At 41.0% G+C, this 21079-nt stretch overlaps 1 protein-coding gene across 5 annotated transcripts in view; it reads left to right on the top strand.

Moving 5' to 3' along the window:
* SYT1 (synaptotagmin 1) overlaps positions 1-16259 on the top strand; it is a 554276-nt gene extending 538017 nt beyond the window's left edge. For all 5 annotated transcript variants that reach the window (XM_040491356.1, XM_040491354.1, XM_040491352.1 and 2 more), the window contains 2 exons: positions 8619-8752; positions 13181-16259. In XM_040491356.1, the coding sequence (XP_040347290.1) occupies positions 8619-8752; positions 13181-13387 (341 nt within the window). In that variant the 3' untranslated portion in view covers positions 13388-16259. The remainder of the gene's footprint in view (positions 1-8618; positions 8753-13180) is intronic.
* The last annotated feature ends 4820 nt before the right edge of the window (positions 16260-21079 follow it).

The following is a 21079-nucleotide window of genomic DNA, read 5'->3' as shown; positions in this document are numbered from 1 at the left end:
CAAGACCATACAGCCAGTAGCAAGGCCAAGATTCAAGTCAGTCTGGCTCCAGAGTTTGTACCTGTAAACATGACACTGAATTGTCTCTCCAACACATCACAAAACAGCACATTCTAAGTTGGAAGACCCTGGTTTGAGTTCTCAGGGGGCAAAAAAATCAGCCTTCAGGAGCCCCAGTCTCTTTACTGGGATTGTTGTAAGGCTTAAAGGAGATGATATAATTTTTAAATATATATGTATAATCTTAAAGTGCTTTACAAACATAAATGAACATTATCATATTAAACTTTGTGATGTATCTTACTTTAAAAATCATTCTCAGCTAGTATTTCATCCATTTTCAACCAAATTTACCATGGATTCTAAAACAGTCGTACCTAAATAAGCAATCTTCTGATTATATGCCCTAGGTCAACCTTTTTTTTTTTTTTTTTAATGAAAAAGACTTAAACTTTTGGAAGGCTTTTGCTTTGAACAACAGAGTAATCCTTTTTAGGTACTTGGAAAAAACATGAATTTTCCCCCAAGAGATCACTTCTTAGACCTATTTAAATTTGAGTCTCATCCTCAAACCTTCCTAGATAAACAATAGAATCCTCTCTACAACTTTGGTTGTTGTGTTAGTCTTTTACCGCTGCCATGATAAACCACAACAAACTTCATTTAAAAAATGATATATGGTTATTATCTTATTATTCTATAAGTGACAGGCCTGACACAGACCTCATTGGGATAAACCCAAAGTGTCAGTAGGGTTGCATTCCTTTCTGGAGGCTCCAGGCAAGAACCCATTTCCTGGCCTTTTCCAGCTTCTAGAGGCCACCTGCATTCCATAGCTTATGATCCCTCCTCCATCTGCAAAGCGAGCTATGTCACACACCTCTGACCCTTGAATCTCTTTCTGACCACAACCAGGAAAGGTTCTCTGCTTTTAAGGACTCGTGTGATTAGATTGGGCCCTCCTAGATAATCTAGGATAAACTTCTCATCTCAAGATCCTTAGCATTAACCACATTTGCCAAGTCCCTTTTGCCATCTGAGGTAAATGTTCCCAGGCTCTGAGGATCAGGATGTGGCCATCTTTTGAAGGAGCTATTAGGCCTGCCTATCATAATGGGTGAATTTTAACAAAATAAAACCCCAGTTTCGTATATTTAAAAAACTTGCCAACATGTAAAAGTTTGAAAGTGATTTCATTACAGTGTCCTGAAAAACCTCTAAGTTGTAACAGCTATTATGACAGAAAAGAGATAGAGTTCAGTTAGGCTGACTTCCGATGAAAAGAAAGCCTGACAAGTGGCGAGTGAAGGGTAGCAATGCCACACCGATAACAAAACCAAATGACAGACCTCCAAATTATCCAAAACGAGGTGATGAATCTACGCTCATTGTACCTGCAGTTTATTATTACGAATGAAAAACCTTCTTTCTGATCCCAGTCTATCATTTTCCAGAACTGCAAGCTGACAGTCACATATTATTAGAGACTAAATCGACATCAGAAAAGAGACTTTCTTTTCTACCAAAGTTAGAAAAGTAAAGAGGCCCTACCAGTTTTTCAAAGATAAATTAAACAAGTGAAGTGTCCCAAATCCTGCACGTGTTTCAGTGGTAACAGGGATTATCTAAACGGCGTTGAAGGAAGGTTTGCATTATTGATAAAAGATGGTCCTGAGTTCCATGAGTGCTTGTTTTGGGGGACAGAATAAAGCGGTGCAGCCACAGAGATATGAAGTCCCTGAGGACAGTAGCCCAGTTTTGTAGCTTGCATATTTTTCCATGCCATTTCCATGTTTACAAAAACCTAATGGACATTTGGATGTCACACATGGTGTCCAGCAGTTGTACTCAAAAAAAGCAATAGCATCAGTGAATCTCCTTACAGCCTATTTTATCATTTCCATAAAACCATGTCCTGTTGTGTCATGACCAGAACTTCTAAGCCACCAAGAAACTCCGAATCACAAGGATTTGCTTTGTGGAACAGCCCCTAAAACAGAACAAATTTAATTATAAACAGTCCTACTCTGCAGGACAGGTGATCCTTACTGCAAAAAAATATGTGCATCCTTAAAGTATGGGTGTGACTCATAGTTAGGTGACTCATGGCCTTCCCTTTAGAAGACTCATTCATAGTTAGGGAGATAGGAGCAAGGTCTAGATCCCAGAAGAAGTGACTAATGAGCTAATCAAGAGATTAGGGCCATCTCCAAAGGGACCAGAATTCAGGACAGGATTTTCGTGCGATGAAAGAATCAGAGGACACTTAAGAAATCAAGCCAATCAAGGAGTGAATGGCAATGGAGAAGACTGGAGAAAATGGAGCTGCAATCGAAGACTTCACATGGCTGAACCAAGAAGATCATCAAACGTGTCCACCTTGAATACATAAGGCATCAGACTTAGTCAAGATTTATCCAGGCACAAAAGGTGATAAAGAAGATCTCTAACAACCTATGGAATGTGAGAAAATATTTGCAAACTATATATTAGATAAGGGCTAATATCCAAAATATTTAAGGAACTCATACATCTTAATAGCAAAATAATAATTATCTGATTAGAAATGGACACAGAACATAAATGAACGTTTTTCAAGAGAAGACATGCAAATGGCCAACAGGTACGTGAAAAGATGCTCAACTTTATTAATCATCAGGGAGATGCAAATCAAAGCCATACTGAGAGATCACCTCAAACCTCTTAGAAACGCTATTACCAAAGAGATAAAAGATAATAAGTGCTCGTTAGGATGTGGAGAAAAGGGAACCTTTGGAAACTGGTACAGCCACTATGGAAATAGCATGGAGATTCCTTAAAAAATTAAAAATTGAACTACCATAAGATCCAGCAATCCCATTTCTGGACATACACTTAAGGGAAATGATATCACCGTCTCGAAGAGAAACCTACATACCCACATTTACCGCAACATTGTTCACAATAGCCAAGATGTGGAAATAACCTAAGTGTCCACTGATGGATGAATAGATAAAGAAGATGTAGCATGAATATATACAATGTATACATTGTTATAAAAAGAAAATGTTTTAAATATTACCAATTCTAATTCTTTTTTCTTTTCTTTTTTTTTTTTTTTTTTTTGAGAGAGAGCGAGAGAGAGTACCCACATGCAGAGAAGGCACGTGGGGAGACAGAATCTTAAGCAGGCTCCATGCTCAGCACAGAGCCCAATGCAGGGCTCGAGCCCACAACCCTGGGATCATGACCTGAGCTGAAACCAAGAGTTGGATGCTCAACCGACTGAGCCACCCAGGCACCCCATTAATTCTAAGTATTATTAATATTATTCTAAATAATATCCTAAACTATTATAAATATAAATATATAATATTATTTAGCCATAAAAAAAGAAGGAAATCCTGCCATTTGCAACCACATTGATGGACCTTGAGGGCATTATGTTAACTGAAAAAAGTCAGACAGCAAGACAAATCCTGCATTACCTCACTTATATATGGAACTTTTTTTTTTTTTTTTTAATCAAAACCTATAGGAAACGGAGAGTGGGATGGTGGTTGCCAAGCTACGGGGTGAGGGAATGAGGACATGTTGGTCAAAGGCTACAAATTTATAAGATGAGTAAGTTCTGGAGATCTAGTATACAGCATGATAACTACAGCTGGCAATGCTGTATTGTATAACTGAAAAATTCTAAAGAGTAGAATTTAAATGTTCTCACTGCAAAAAAATAAATATGTCGTAATTATGTGAGGTGACAGATGCGTTAACTAACCTTATTGTGGTGATCACTTCACAATACGTAAGTATATGAAATCGTCACATTGCACATCTTAAACTTACACGGTGTTATGTGTCAATTACATCTCAATAAAGCTGGACAGGATGGTGTGGGGGTGGAGATAAGACCTCTGAGTTACTGCCAGCCTTGATTTTGATTAAGATGGAAATTCTGTCTGCAAAGTAAGTTGCTTTGGTACCTGTATCAGGATGAATCTGCACAGGCAAAGGCTAACTCTACCCATTGATGGTGGCCCCAAACCTGTTCCGCTTCTAGCCCTCTGCCCTTCCTTGTAAGTATCATGACATTATGGAATATCTCTGAATCATGGTCAGAATTGGCAGCTTCTGCTTAGGAAAGTGACAGGTCAGCAGTGACCTCTCCCACCTCCCAGCTACCTCTCTCCCCCTTGCTTTCTTCTTGTTCCACAAACATGCAGAAGGATGTGCACCTCGGAGCCTTTATTTCTGCTCCTGCTGACTGCTGCAAGCTTCCACCACACCGTCAAGTGACTTGTTCCTTCCTGTCATTTGATTCTCAGCTCAAACCTGGCCTCCACAATGAGGACTCTGCTGAGCACCCTTTCGAAATTACCCTGTTCTCCCTAAGGCACTAATCACATCCCACGAGAACTTGTCTCTGAAGCTGAAATTATCTTGTTGCGTTTTTAATTTGCTTACTCAAACGGCAGATGCAGAGGAATTTTCTTGTCATGTACTGTGCTAAATGAATAAATACATAGTCATTGAGCATCTCCTGAGAAAAGCTATACCTTAGTTGGGTTGATAGAGTTTCAACACACGAACATTAAGAGGCACAAACACTGATTTATGGGTATTTAGCGTTTGGGTATTTAGTCAGTGCCAAAAAGCAACTGGAGACTTGACCATCTCTGTAAATGTAAAGGGGCTTTGGGTGGAGGAACCAGGAAGCTTCAAAACCACACAAGGTGTCTAAACCAAAAATCCATATTGGCTGTGAACAGCAAGATGGATTATCAGTGAAAAAAAAGCCTCCTCCTTCATTTACAAGTATTTACACTAGACTGTTTAATTAACCAGCTATTTAGTTGAGGGAGCTGGGTCCTCATCTCTAGGTGTGTTTTTTAATGATATTCTTCATTATGGAGCACCTGGATAGCTCAGTCTGTTAAGCACCCAACTCTTGATCTGAATTCAAGCCCTGCATTGGGCTCTGCGTGAAACCTACTTAAAATGAAATAGGGGTGCCTGGGTGGCTCAGTTTGTGAAGCAGCCGACTTCAGCTCAGGTCATGATCTCACAGCTCGTGGGTTTGAGCCCCACATCCGGCTTTGTGCTGACAGCTCAGAGCCTGGAGCCTGCTTGGGATTCTGTGTCTCCCTCTCTCTGCCCCTCCCCCACTCTCTGTGTCTCAAAAATAAACATTAAAAAACGTTTTAATAAAAATTTATATATATGATATATATAGATATATATGTATATATATTCTTCATTATGATGAAAAATCTTCATTACAAACCGCTTGAGTGGATGTAGCACTCAAACCAAAACCAAACACCCCAAGCCACACATATCCAAGTAATGTAGGCATTTAGGACAATGGGAGGTGACCACACTAAGAGTACGAACATCCAGATCACAAGGCCTACGTAAATTCCACTTATTCATTCAGCAAAAATCGAATAGCGCCAGGCACCGTTTAGGAAATACTGAGAGAATACCGCGAAGTTCTGTCCTCTGGGAGTTCCGTTCTACTGGGGGACAGGAGGAGGAAGATGAAAGCAACTTGTTCTGGCCCCACTGGCCCCGCTAGAAAAGTCGTCTTCACACGGCCCAGGGGTCTGGCCGGCTCACGCGGCCACCACCGCAGCCACGGCCTGCGGCAGCACTAGGGCCAGCGTCTCCAACTCTCGCGTTGTTTGGGACCCGCTGCGTGGGACCAGGGGCGCCGCCACACGGACCTGCTGCGCAAGATCACCTGCCGCCAGATCACCACCTCCAGGTGAAGGCGGAGGATGGAAGAGATGCACCTGCGAGTGGGAAGGCTGAGAATGAGGAAAATGGGGAGCAGGAGGCCATCAATAAGGTAGATGGAGAAAAGGCAGAAGACAAGAAGAGGAGGAGGAAGAGGAAGATGATGGTAAGGAAGAGGATAGAGACGAAGATGAGGAGGCGGAGGCGGCTCCAGGCAAACAGGTAACTGAAGATGGGGAGAGATGGGGCGCCTGGGTGGCTCAGTCAGTTGAGCGACTGACTTTAGCTCAGGTCATGATCTCACGGTCCGTGAGTTCGAGCCCCACGTCGGGCTCTGTGCTGACAGCTCGGAGCCTGGAGCCTGCTTAGGATTCTGTGTTCATGCTCTGTCTCTTAAACATTAAAAAAAAAAAAAAATTGAAGATGGGGAGAGAGATGATGTTGACACCAAGAAGCAGAAAGCTGACGAGGATGACCAGACACCATAAAAGGAAAAGCTGAACTTTAAAACAAACAAAAAGTCCGCCATGACCATTCACCCTCCACGCCCAGTCTCAGAATCTAAACGTGGTCACCTTCAAAACGAAAGTCCCTCCCACCCACTGGCAGCGCCCCCACAGTGACACGTGCTCCCCCCACACAATCCAAACCACAACCTGAATCTGCAGCAGGAAAGGACGGCCAGAATTTCCCAGGCGCTGCTTTTTCTTAAACATACTTTAGAAAGGAAAATGTGTTTATAATCTTTATTTACATTTTATATTTTTGCTCATATTGTTGGGGTCAGTCGTTTTTAATCTTGGATGAACAAGCTAGCCTTGGGAGCAGTCTCTGTCCTACTTGTGGTGTGACCATGTTCATTACATCTCAAAGGAGAGTAAAAAAAAAAACTTGTAAAACATGCGCGCACACGCACACGCACACTCTTACTCCAGTAACATTTTTTTGTGTATGTACTTAGCTGTACTTTAAACAGCTGTTTGTATGAGACGGTTAAAGAGGCCAAAGATAAAAGGTGTCTTTTTTTTTTTTTTTTTTGTCTGAAGTTTCTGTGGTTTGGGCCTGTTTGATGTATGTGTAAACACTGTTGTCCAATAATAAACCATAATCTTATTGTGCTGAAAAAACTGCAGACCAGAAAAGGTTGTTATCTAAAAATATGTGGGCATTAAACTAGAGAATCTGTAAAGTTTCATTCAAATCTCCACAGATACTGAAAGGCGGGGGCAAAGGGGGCGGGGGGAGATATTTTAGAAGGCTTAGCACTGATTGTTTTAGGGGAGTAAAAATGTGGATGATTTTAATTTTTTTCTTCTTTTTATCATTGGGTTCTGAATTTTGTTCTGTAATGAATATGCATTACATATGAACTGGAAAAATGTTTAAGAAAACAGTAGAGAGATTTTACTATCAAACTTGGAGGTTGGTTCTTAGTAACCTGAATGTATGTCCTTCATCCATTAGTAGTGAGAACTGTAAATGGGAATCGCCTTATCCCTCCACTGATTTGCTTATTACTTTACCTAATGAGACTTTGGGGAAAATGATAAGGGAATTCTGCTCCTCTTCTCATTACTTCTGTGTGTACTGGCTTATTCTCTACCTGGGGATGACTGGGCACAAGTCCTGAATCAATAGATGGCTCTCTCTCTTTCTCTCCCTCCCTCTCCACCCACACCCTACCCATCACTACACTTAGGCATCATACACACACACACACACACACACACACACACACACACACGGAGGTGGCCTCTTCTCTCCCTTTAACCTTCAAATCTCAGCTTATTGCTTAAAACATTTTTTAATGTTTATTTTTGAGAGAGAGAGAAACAGAGCGCAAGCGGGGGAGGGGCAGAGAGAGGGAGACACAGAATCCCAAGCAGGCTCCGGGCTCTGAGCACCCCTAACATTTAAACTGAGATTTGGGGGCGCCTGGGTGGCTCAGTCGGTTGAGTGTCCAACTTCGGCTCAGGTCATGATCTCCCTCCCGGTTCATGGGTCCGAGCCCCGTGTCGGGCTCTGTGCTGACAGCTCAGAGCTGGAGCCTGCTTGGGATTCTGTGTCTCCCTCTCTCTGCCCCTCCCCTGCTTATGCTCGCTTGCTCTCCCACTCTCAAAAATAAATAAACGTTAAAAAAAATTAAATGTTACCTCCACAGAGAGGCCTTACCTGAGCAATCAAAATATAAGAATTCTGTTGCTACCTTAGACTCACCACACTATCCCTGGTATTCTCAATCATATCTCTATTCTGCTCTTTATTTCCAGAGCACTCTTGTTAACTCTTTCATATGTATTTCACTTCTTTACAAGCCTCCTGTTTCCCCCACAAGTTTGAAGTTCCATCATGAAAACAGCAATGATCTGTTTTGTTCACTCCCATCTCCATAGGGCGTAACTAATATTGAGTAAATGAATAAATGAATGAATGAAATGGCTCCTTTGTCCTTTCTCTGTCAAGAGTTCTATTCCCAAGCAGTAGTAAGCTGCAACCAGTACTTTGCCAGCTCAAAGAGCCAATTGTTAATATTTCAGGGATTTAGTAAGCTAGTTGTTAAACTACTTAGTAGCTTGCAATTAGCCATGCTGAGAGTATTTCTACCACGGATGGTGGCAAATGTTACATGTTAAGACATTCTTTTTTTCCCAAAGATGCTTTATTGGCATAGTACAGCTCTTGTCCCCTAAATCCACCTATTAATATTGAGATATCATGGAAATAAACCTGGAGAATAGGTTACTTAAAATCTTTCAATAGAGAATGTTTATTTTTTTTTAATATCAAATATTTACTATACAATGATTTTCTTGTTGGGAATACTTGAGTTTTTTAATAACCTAAACTATAATCTAAAAACGTGTCTCTGATCTCCTGAAGTTTTTGTTTCTGTTTTTCAGATCCTTATGTGAAGATTCACCTGATGCAGAATGGCAAAAGGCTGAAGAAGAAAAAGACAACAATTAAAAAGAACACACTTAACCCCTACTACAATGAGTCATTCAGCTTTGAGGTACCCTTTGAACAAATCCAGGTAATGTCAAACATAATTTTGTCTTCCCATTTATTTTATTTCTTCAGATCACATAAAGACACAGACCTTGTGAATTATCAGTGCTCATGCCTTCATTAGAATTGCCATTCTTATTCCCATACACATTTGATAATCAAGCTATACCCAGAAGGAAATGATAAAATATACGGCACAGGATGTGCTGATTCATCAGCTAAAAACAGCTGGCATTCTGTTGGGCAGAAATAAAGTAGGAAAAAGAAAATCAACAGAATGACTCTGCTAATTCAAAAAGTGCATCCATAAAGGTTAAAAGGCCAAGAGAAAAATGAGCTTTCACTATTTATTCCCAAGCCATAATATGTAATTGTCCTTATCACAGCTTTATAGCAAAAAACAAAACAAAACAAAAAAAATAGAGATAAAAGAAATATTTTGGTTGATGCTAAATATGCAGCATCTTTAATCTTTCATTTTTAAAGAGTGATTTACAATAGAAAAAATAACTAAGTCATATTTTGTTTAAATTCAGCTTCCTATTTCTGAGTTGGAATGGATGGACATTTTTGTAAAGATAAAACCTTCACTTGCCAGATAATAATTGTTATGATAAGGAGTATTCTGTTAAAGGAACCTGTGCATAACATGTTCAAAACAGGATGCTACAAGTAGCCACAATAGTATATGATCTCATTATTTAGCAATTTTTAAGTATATTTAGGTTTTCTTACCTCATATCCATAGTGAGACCATTGAAATTCAAAGTTCACATCCAATAAATATCAGCTATTTCTTGGGAATCTTTAATGGATATCAGAGAGTCAAATGTCTTAAAACAACACTATTTTTACATTTTATTGAATAATTGATGTGGGCCTATCTTTTCAGTCATATAAAAACTTGCCCATAACATGAAGGAGAAGTAACGAGTAGGCATCAAAACTACAATATGGAAATGTCTAAAGGTCCAGAATGTAAAAAATCAGCAAATATTCTTTAGTTGCATATTGTTCCTTTTTTAAGGCTATTTATTTTGAGAGAGAGAGACAGACAGACAGACAGACTGCGAGCACGGGAGGGGCAGAGAGAGAGGGAGAGAGAGAGAATCCCAAGCAAGTTGTGCCCCATGACTGCAGAGCCCTGTGCGGGGTTTGAACTCACAAACTGTGAGATCATGACCTAAACTGAAACCAAGAGTTGGAGGCTTAACTGACTGAGCCACCCAGGTGCCCTGCATGTTTTTACTTTTAATCTAAAATATGATTTAGAATATATATATATATATATATATATATATATATATATGTGTGTGTGTGTAATAAATCACACCTTTATTCCATGAAGAAAACTCATATCATAGCTACATGTATTGTAGTGGCTAATTTAAGCACTTTATGCATAACCTTATTGCATCTTTATAATAACCTTATGAGAGAGGTTATTACCCCAATTTTATATATGAGGAAACCAAGGCTTAGAATTTCCTCATGTGTAAAACAGGAATAATAGAGTCCACATCCAAGTGAGCTTATGCATATAAAAGCACTTGGAAGGGCACCAAGCACATAGGAACATTCAAAATGGTTGCCATCATCATTATTATTCACAATGTTAATTTTGTCTTTTTTCTCATATTAACATTTTATTAGAAAATAGATCTAACAGGGGCACCTGGGTGACTCAGTGGTTGGGCAATGGACTTCAGTTCAGGTCATGATCTCACAATTTGTGAGTTCGAGCCCCGTATCAGGCTCTGTGCTGACAGCTCGGAGCCTGGAGCCTGCTTCAGATTCTGTGTCTCCCTGTCTCTCTTTGCCTCTCCCCCACTGGCACTCTGTCTGTCTCTCAAAAATGAATAAACGTTAAAAAAATTAAAAAAAAAAAAGAAAATGGATCTAACAATAAGATTAAAACAATATATAAATCAGTGCCTTCTACTAGAAGTATCTGTGAGGACAGACATGTTTTATCACTGGTGGGGTCCAATACAGTAGTCTCCAGCCTCAAGTGGGTGATGAGCACCTCAGCCACCAGTGTGATAAAGGAACCTTATTCATAATTTAAATAGCCATATGTGGCCAGTCACTACTGTATTGTATAGGGCAGTTATTTAAAAATCACCAGGAATCCCACCATCCTCACATCAGGTCATGGTCTTTCTCTAACTGTTCTCATATGCAAATTGCACATACTTAAATTAATTACTTTCAACAGTTGTTGAAACAGTTATATAACAACAGTTGTAACAGTTGTTACATAAGTAAATGACATTCCAGAGGACACTGATTCCCTGGCCCCAGTCACTTGTTTACCAGCCTGAACCAGTGAAGCTACTGCTTTGGGCCCACTGGCAAATCCCTAAAATAACCAATTTTCTCCAATTTATTTTGCAATATCTGTTCAGTGAACCCTTTTTTGAGTTCTAAGAACTCATTCCTATGGAAACTAACACCTCGTGGAGTTTTGGTTTTTTTATTCTACAAAACAATATAAAGCAGGGTATTGAGATGAAAAATCCTATTGTAAACTTTCTTGGAGCTACAATTCTACACCTTTAACAAAAATAAATGGGTTTTTTTTTTTCAACTATAAATTGCAGCAGATGCAAATATATTAAAAATGAAGCACATTACAAACACGACATATGCTGGGTTTCTGGGGCAGCATTTTAGAGGAGATAACATTCTGTCAGGACAGAGAGAACCTGAGCCCATCACTGACAACATTAGGCATGGAAATAATGAGCACATCTTTGACTGCATCCCTCCTCCTCTGCTTCTTGGCAGTTTGCTCTAGTCTTCACATTTTCCTAGAGAAACAATTGAGCATTTTCCATACCAAACTAGGGGTCTAGGTTTCCTTTCTTCCCAGGTTACAAGATTATCTGCTTTCTATTTGTCTCTATCCCTATGAAATATACTGTGAGCAAAATATGCTGATTTTCAAAAGCCCATGTAAATGTTATAGTCCCTCCCCTAAAAATGTATAAATAAACTATCTATGCAGCTGGAAAAATTAATCCAAGGCCTTCATAAGGATGTTTTGTCTTGAGTGCTATTACTCAGTACATTCCTAGGTGAAATCGTCAAAGCCCACTCCAGCCATTCACTCCAACCTCCACAAACCCCATTGCCTTGGTGCCTGACCCCACCCCCATTCCCTGCAGTATGATTTCATCCTGACGAATTTGCTTGGGCAAAGTTCTGAGAACTTTTCTGAGAACCAAACTGATTCTGTTCCCAACACCATCCAATGGATAGATGATTCCCTTGATAAGGTAATCGGTCCGAGGCCACACAAGGGAAGATGGAGTTTGTTTCCTTTATTGCCAGTGTGTTGCATTTTACATTCTAAATTCCATTTTCAAAAGCAGCCATTGTCTCTGATGTGAAGCTGTACATGGGTGCCACCTCTTAGCACATTGGTACAATAATGTGGTGCTCAGACCACAAAGTCCGCTAAAGGGCCATAACTCAGCAGGAGCCCCATCCTGCCATGGCTTCCATCATTACATTTTCTGTTCCTTTTAACTCTGGCCATCAAATGCTATGCATTCTACTTTATTCTAAGCCCTTTATCTCTACACTCAGTTTCTAGAGTCGAGCCATCACATATTTTGACTAAGCAAATCCATTACTTGGGAAGCAGAACTAAAATGTGCTTTGAAAAAGTGTGTCTTTCATATCATAATGGCATGGGTTTGCTTTCGTCAATTCAGGCAGTTCAAAAGCGTAAGTTATTAAATAAACTCTCACGATGTAATGGAATCACTGAAGTAAATCTTGTGTGGCCTGAAAGGTTATTTCCATTTGAGATCAGTGCTGGATACACAACAGTCACTCCGTAAATGTTCATTGAGAAAAGGCTTCAGTGGGAAAATTATTTTTAGTTGTGACTTTTTAAAGCCTTTCGCTCTATTATCACATTTAATACTCGCAATAATCATGTGACTATTGTACCGAATACCAACACCAGAACTCTTGCTGATGAGGCGATTGAAACGAACGAACCCAGAGGCGGACACAGTTTACAAAGACAACAACGGCACCAAGGGCACAGCACAGACTGTGGAGAACAAACCACCCATTCCTTGTATGACCCCAGGCAGGGAGCATGACATCACCTTACCTAAATAACGGCAGTATTAATCAGATCTGTTGTGAGAAGTAAGTGAGTAGTTCATGTAAAAGACTCAGAATTGTGCCAAATACCTAACAAAAATCAGCATTCATTTCAGTATTTTGAAGACACTGAAGAAGGTGATGATGATGATATAGTGATGGCGAGATACGAATCAGGCGCAGGTTTTCATATTCAAGTAATTTTCAGTCTTGTTTGGTGTTTTGAGATCAGTTCTTACTTCCAATTGCTGAGATCTGAAGGAAGGTTTGCAATAGGGCTTTATCTACAGGGCTGGATGATTCATGTTTATTCTGCATCCTCTTTCAGAAAGTGCAAGTGGTGGTAACTGTTTTGGACTATGACAAGATTGGCAAGAACGATGCCATCGGCAAAGTCTTTGTGGGTTACAATAGCACCGGGGCGGAGCTGCGACACTGGTCAGACATGCTGGCCAACCCCAGGCGCCCCATCGCCCAGTGGCACACCCTGCAGGTCGAGGAGGAGGTTGACGCCATGCTGGCGGTCAAGAAGTAAAGGAAAGAAGCCTTTCTGCATCTGCCCACATAGTGCTCTTTAGCCAGTATCTGTAAATACCTCAGTAATATGGGTCCTTTCATTTTTCCAGCCATGCATTCCTGACAATTCAGTGGTACTTCAAATCCTGTTTTAATTTGCACAAATTTAAACGTAGAGAGCCCCTAAGCCCCTTCGTCATGCCACTGCCCTCCAGATCCACTCTTCTTTTAAGCAATATGATGTGTAGATAGAGCATGACTGAAATTATTTATTGTATCACACCGTTGTATATAGCAGTATGCTAAAGATTTATTTCTAGTTTGTGTATTTGTATGTTGTAAGCGTTTCCTAATCTGTGTATATCTAGATGTTTTTAATAAGATGTTCTATTTTAAATTATGTAAATCGACTGAGATATAGGAGAGCTGATAATATATTATATGGTAAATATAGTATTGTCTGCATTCCAGCAAAAATATCAACTTGTAAGGCACTCGTACAGTGAAACTGACATCTTAAAGGACAACTTAAACCTGAGCTTTCTATTGAATCATTTGAGTACCAAGATACACTTACACCACATATTTGCTGGGTGAATCCAATTTTGTAGAATTTCTTCACAGGCAAATTAGTATGATCTGAGCAGCGTCCAGACTGACCTCCAGGAAGCATAGCCACAAACCAGAATAGCATCTGTCTGTACATAGCTACAAAGCCGAAACAAGGGCTTCACTCTCACATTCGAGGAAGCAACTGAACAGGAGCCAATGACTTCATATTACTGCATACAGTAACAATATGACGGCATTCCGTGAGTGTGTGTGTGTGTGCTTGTGCATGCGTGTGTGCGTGTACATTTGTCTGGGGATGGGGTGGGTGGGAAGAAGCTGAGGGGAGAAGTCAGCATTTCTGAATTATTGCCTGACGATTTAAAAAGAAAAAAAAAAAGTAGCTCTCCGTTATCACCTTTATACAAAATGTGCATCCTGTGGTGAATTCTGTTCCAGATTTCATACCTATAATAATTCTAAAAGGTTTGCACATTAGACTTTGTAACAAAATATTTTATTACACAAAACCATATTAGAAGGAATGCAGAATATTTTTAACACAGCAATCTGTGCTTATTACACAAAATTACTTTGTGGTAAACAGTATTGTGATCCCGTCAAAAGATGAAAAAAAAAAAATAAACAATTAGCCATAGTTCTGAATGCACTTCAATTAAGCCAAAACAGACAGCTAGTGATCTTTTTATATGCTCTTTTTACTTAAATAAGTTTTAATTTGTCCTTTAAAAACAAAAAAGGTGAAACAATACCAAGAACAAGTTCCAGCAAACTGAAGCAACCTCTTATGTATACTAGACGCTTGACTTAGGAGGAGTTTTTAACTGTTTCCAATGTCATTATGTAGTAAATGGCACTATTACGAAGCTACTAGTCATTCCATAAGAGTCTTCAAGGACTGCTCTGTGTAGCACTGTGACTGCCTTGTGTGCTTAGACACGTAGTTTCCTCAGTGGACAGCACTCAGTTTATTCCGTAGTGATGTTGTAACAATACTGCCATTCCCTCCTACTGCACTGCCCAAGGTGTGTGTAGCACAAACAGTTCTCATTACAAAGGACCAATTCAGAACTGAAAAGCTATGCATAGGACAAGAAAGACACACAGAATGGGGTGGAACACACAGCATTTTGTCAAGCACTGTGCAATATTCCATACTTTCCCCCACTATGGTGGACAACCAGTTCGTGGAGAGGCAGCCCGTTAGCTCACGCTGCAGCCGCTCGCTCCTGTGACCCACTGTAACTCCCAGGCCACAGACAGCAGTGGTGCCTGGAAGTGGAAGCTTGTCTTCGCAAATACCAAAACAAGATGGAGGAAAACCAAGCATGAGCCTCATGTTCAGACATTAGGATACCATGCCACGTTTTTTAAAACCTACAGAGAATTCAAAAAGGGCTCATGGGAGGCTTCACACGTGGGGCTGGTTGTTTCCTGATAAAACTAGAATTCCCATCATTCTTCTTTTCCCATCAAAGAAGAGGCAAGCCCTTGGCCGTTCTGCCCAGTCACAGCAAACTCGTTAGAACTGGGACAGACACAAAGGACAAAGGAGAATAGCATCTCCCTCTTCTGTGGATGGGCCATACTTTTTTTCAAACGTAGGTAATAGAAGATGCACATGTCATGATGTGAGATTAAATATCAGTTTGAACGGAAGAGTCAAATGGGAATCTGTCCAATTTAAAAGACCAAACCCTACCAAAGAGAGGGAGTTGATGGACTTTAAAAAATCCCTTCCATACCAGAAACTGACATCTAATTTCACTCTATTCAGCTTTAAGTTGTTCACACTGAAACAACACTTTAAAGCAAGCAGGTTCAGCTGCCGAATATACATTATTTCTTGCATTAAAGTACTACTAATGCATTCTCTTGCAACACTGCCAGACATGGGACTGTCACCATAGAATTAGTTGGTACTATGCCATCTTTCACAAGTCAGTGACCGAACCTGCTTTGAGACCAAGATTCATCCTCAGATATGCCACATGTACCTTTCTGACAAAGCTGTGTAAAGTATTAGAAGCTGATGCTCTAGAAAGATCCTAGTTGCCTTTGTGTATATTTACTGCCTGCTTGAGTGTTTCTATGTGTGGGTTTTCTCTGTATCTTGTAGAAATGTTGGGGTGTTTTCTTCTGCCATATGGCTCGTGACCCGCGAGCCAACTACTTTAGCTGTATTTACCTTCATTTTTGATGAGGTGGTTTAAATTTTGTTTCACTTTGTGTAGTGACCCCACAGTAGTTTTCTGATTGTTGTTAAAAATGACTTAACATATTACATGGATACTCAATAAAAATGTTTTATTTCCTGTTGATGTTGCCGCCTTTCAACTCTTCTCCTTACTTGACTCTGGCCTGTGGACTTTGGGGGCTGCTGGAAGCAGAGGCAGCTGAGAAAAGCCTACAGTGAATGCCTGTCTCGGAGTCATGCCTATGAGTATAGAATGGGTGAAGGGACAACAATGCCCAGATGGCATGGCCGTCACGTCCCAGCGTTCCTCATTCTCAACACGTGTTTCTCTCTTCCTGTTTATGATCGATTCATCCGGCACACTTTCAGGCTTTCTGCTTTGCTTAAAATGTGTCCTCTAGGGTTTTCATTCTACAGCTTAAGTCACACAGCCTCTCCAAAATGGGACTAAAAATAAGATTTTTTAAATTCCATTTTCAGAGGACGGCATGTCACATGAAATACCCCGCCTACTGCAATTACTAGATAAAACAAGTAAACATCCTTCCTCCAGTACATTGAACATTTATTAGTGCCTACCATATACCATTATTTTACTGGATGACGGAGATGCAACAAATAATGTAATAAGGTACACCTGGCCCCAGGGAGCCGCTCCACAGTCTCAGAGACCTGTGAACACACTGTCACAGTACACAATGATGTCTGAGTCTCTGAGAACCTTCTCTAGACCAATCATAGTAGACACCATGGGGTGCCACCCTGATCCCCCTTCAGCACTGAGGCACTCAGCCCGCAGCTGCTGGAAGCTTGCCTGATGGCAGCTCATGGAGATTCCCTCTGCCCTCTACTGAGGAAGCTGCCTAACTAAGGTCACGCGTCCTCCCTGGCCACATTCCTTGGGCCCATGCAGGCTCTCTCGGAAGCGATATCTCAGTTTCCAGCCCCGAGGGTTTGTTGAGAAGGGCTACTGCAACTGCTGTGCGCTTCACTTTCTCCCTCACCTCACGCCACCCTCCTCCCTCCTTTACAGATGTTATTCCCAAGAGCACTCCACCATAAAACCCCTTCGGCACAGAATCTGTACACTGAGAATCCCAGCCTAGGACACATCGTTCAGGGGAGGAGAGAGCAAGAAAAGTTTGAGAGGTAAGTCCTAAGGGAACTGGTAGGAGTTATCCAAGTCAGAGAGTAGGCAAGACTGTGGCAAAATTTATCTCATTATCAAAGCTGGTTACACCATACTCCCTTCAGCCAGCTTGTGTTAGGGATAGGGACTGAGGCAAAACAGCCACACAGTCACGGGAAAGACCATTTAATTATATACACTCCAAGGAAGAAGTTGACAGAGTTCTAAATGTAAATTGAGAAAAGGAAATTTAAGGCCTGCTTAGAATTAGGTGCAAAAACAAAGCAAAACATAAAAAGAAATCAGCGTTATAAATATAATTATTTGGTTGTCAAGAGTGAGCATTTTGCTTCTTCTTACATAGCCCTCAAAATCAGGTACAAAACCATTTAAAGAATATTTCTTTCTTAAATCTTTTAATGTTTATTCATTTTTGAGAGAGAGAGAGAGGGTGTACGCGGGGAAGAGGCAGAGAGAGAGACGGAGACATAGAATCCGAAGCAGGCTCCAGGCTCTGGACTGTCAGCACAGAGCCCAATGTGGGGCTCAAATCCATGAACCGTGAGATCATAACCTGAGCCAAAGCCAGATGTTCAACCAACTGAGTCACTCAGGGGGCACCTGTAAAGAATATTTCTTAAATGAACTACAAAAAAAAAAAAAAAAGACCATTACCTCATCCTTTTGTCAATGTTTGTTTTCCCAAAAGATTTTTAGGTTTAAGACACATACACTTAGGGGGTGACTGGGTGACTCGGTTGAGCGTCTGACTTCGTCTCAGGTCATGGTCTTCGTCTCAGGTCATGGTCTTGTGGTTCGTGAGTTAGAGCCCTGTGTTGGGCTCTATGCTGACATCTCAGAGCCTGGAGCCTGCTTCGGATTCTGTGTGTCTCCCTCTCTCTCTCTGCCCCTCCCCCACACACACTCTGTCTCTCTCTCTCTCTCTCAAAAATAAATGAACATTTAAAAAATTGTTTTTAAAAAGACACATACACTTAGGATATTTATTAGGTGTTTTAGTCAGGACAACTAAACTATTCCAGGTATTTTAAAGAGGGAATTTAAGAAAATGGCCACATAAAAAGGGCTGAGAAGGCAAAGTACAGACAGTGGGTTAACCCAGAGGTTAATAGATGCCATGTGTGATTTGTATGCTAGGACTGCCCTAACGAATACCACAGACCTGGTGGCCAAAGCAACAAAAATTTATTCTCTTACAGTTCTGGAAGTCAGAAGTCCTAGATCAAGGTGTTGGCAGAGTTGATTTCTTCTGACGCCTCTCTTTGGCTTGTTGATGGCCATCTGGTCCCATTGTGTTCATGTGGTCTTCCCTCTACGTGTGTCTGCAATCCAACCACCCCTCTCTACGAGAACATGAATCATACTGAATTAGGGTCCACCCTCATCACCTCATTTTAACTTAATGACCTCTTTCAGAACCCTAGCTCCAAATAAAATCAGATTCTGAGGTATTGGGGGTTAGGACTTCAACATATGAATTCAGAGGGTGGGGCACAATTCAGCCCATAAATACCACCAAAGGCAGGGGAAACAAAATGGAGAAGATAGTGTTACCGTAGAACCAGAACTCTAAAGGTGGGGCTAGAATGCAGGGAAGGTACCATGGGGCCCCTTTTCTCCTGGACCACCAAAGAGTATCAGGTGCTGGTGCTGGGACCAACAAAGACGCTCCATGCTGGAGGTTCTGGAACTGATCCAGTAGCAGCCTACTGTGGTTAGTGGAAAGCCAACAGAAGCTAGAAGCAGAAACAGGATCTTTTCTCTTCTCCTCCTACCTTCTAGTTCAACCAGTGCTTCTCCCTGGGAAAACCTAAAGAAGGTTTAGGGAATAGTCTGCTGGGTCTTAGAGTACCCCCTCTCCCTCACCAAGAACATAGCAGAGCCCAGAGAGGTGGAAATTAGGATGGAAAACAAGGAGACGAATGACCAATACATTAAAAGCCTTAATCCCTTCATGCTGCTATAACAACAGTACCATAGATGGTGGTTTAAGCAACACATATTTATCTCTCACAGTTCTGAAGGATGGGAAGTCCAAGACCAAAGCACCAGCAGACTCAGCATCTGTTGGGAGGCCATCTTCTTGCTGTGTCTCACCATGGGGTTGCTCTCTGGGGTCTCTTTGATCAGGGCACTAATCCCATTCATGAGGCCTCCACCCTCATGACCTAATACAATCTCAATGGTGGTTAGGATTTCCACATAAAATTTGGGGGAGGGGAACACACACATTCAGTCCATAACATTAGGAAACCTTTTAGCAGCTGCATAGACTTTATAAATACTCTTGTTTCTTCCCTGGAGAATTCAGGTGTTCCTATCTGAACTGCACAACCCATCCCACCCTTAATGAAACAGAAGTATAGGAATCACATTCTTATTCTATTTATGCAGAGAGTTTACTATTACAGATTTGAAAATTCCAATCATGATTGCCATTATCCCCACCCTGAAAAACATCTTTATTACAAATGCACAAGACTCTTTGATGTTTAGCAAGTGATTTAAGCTGCACACAAATTTTTACTGTAAAACAGTCAGTGACTTTGGAATAAGAAGGTAAAAGAGCAGGAGAATAAAAATGAGATATAGCCTGATTCTAAATGTACAAAGAGATTTTCCAAAGCATACAGAGTAATAATTATGTAGGAGGAACCATCAAGAGGGAGCAGTAATAAAAACACTATGCAAACCTTCTGATGATTTGTGTGATCTAAGTCCCGAGGTTGGCTGTAAGTTACTTGCATTTTTTAAATCCACATTTCAGACATATTGATTATTTTACCCTCCCCCACCAATACACATTCCTAAAGATCCCACACTCATCCCTTTCCTTTGACAGTAATAACCATCCTTCCAGCAAAGCCTTTTGCTCTGTGCAAAATGTACTTGCTGCTGCCTGGGTGCACACAGGTTGAAAAGAATTTTGTACCAAACAAGCCACTTCCCTCTTGGCTGCCCACTTTACCTCTGTCACTTTCTTACAGCCTCTGGACTGGGAAGGCAGCAAAGCATTGAAATCCTATATAGGCAGGATTGTTTGAGTTGTCTGCGGAAGGAACCCAATTTAAATTGGATTAAAGAAGAGAGGGAAAGAAGAAATGGGGAGAGGAAGAGAGACAGAGGCAGGGAGAGGAACTATTGGATCACCTAACCAGGAAAGTATGATTACATGAGGGAACAGCTAGATGAAGGGCCGCACACAATGTTATCATTCCCATTCATTCTCCCTGTCCTTGTCCCTGTCCCTCTCTGTCTCCTCCCTACCCCAACTCTACTGTCCTCAGTACTGACTTCATTATCAAGCTCCAGGGTCACCATGTGGCAGCACAGATGGCCCCTAGCAGCTCCAAGCTTATATTCTTCCAGCTTAGCATGCTCGCAGAGAGTGCTACTTTCACAGTTATATCATCAAAATTCCCAGACCTGACATACATGGACCACATGCCCTCCTTAAAATGATCATTGGGTCCAGATGACACCGTGTTCGCTTTGGCCAAACCTAGGTTATGTCTGCAACCCTACAGCCACAGAGATGGCATAAGGACGGTTCCTCAAAGGCAAACCAAAATGCTATTACCAAGAAAGAAAAGTGGATACTGGGCAGACAAAACCAACAGGTGTCTACTCTTTGGCACCTGGTATACCTCCACCCGAAGAGGAGGGACACTGAAGGCACAAACTCAGGACACAGCAACAGCCTGGTCATTCTTCCCTTTGACCAAAAATACTATTGGATAGAACTTCAAAACTATGCAAACTTTTCGATCACCTGAAAACATCTATTCACCTTC

The sequence above is a fragment of the Herpailurus yagouaroundi genome, unplaced genomic scaffold (assembly GCF_014898765.1).
Source record: "Herpailurus yagouaroundi ecotype Mexico unplaced genomic scaffold, PumYag 182, whole genome shotgun sequence".
NCBI lineage: Eukaryota > Metazoa > Chordata > Mammalia > Carnivora > Felidae > Herpailurus > Herpailurus yagouaroundi.
This window is presented reverse-complemented; position numbering and strand designations above follow the sequence as displayed.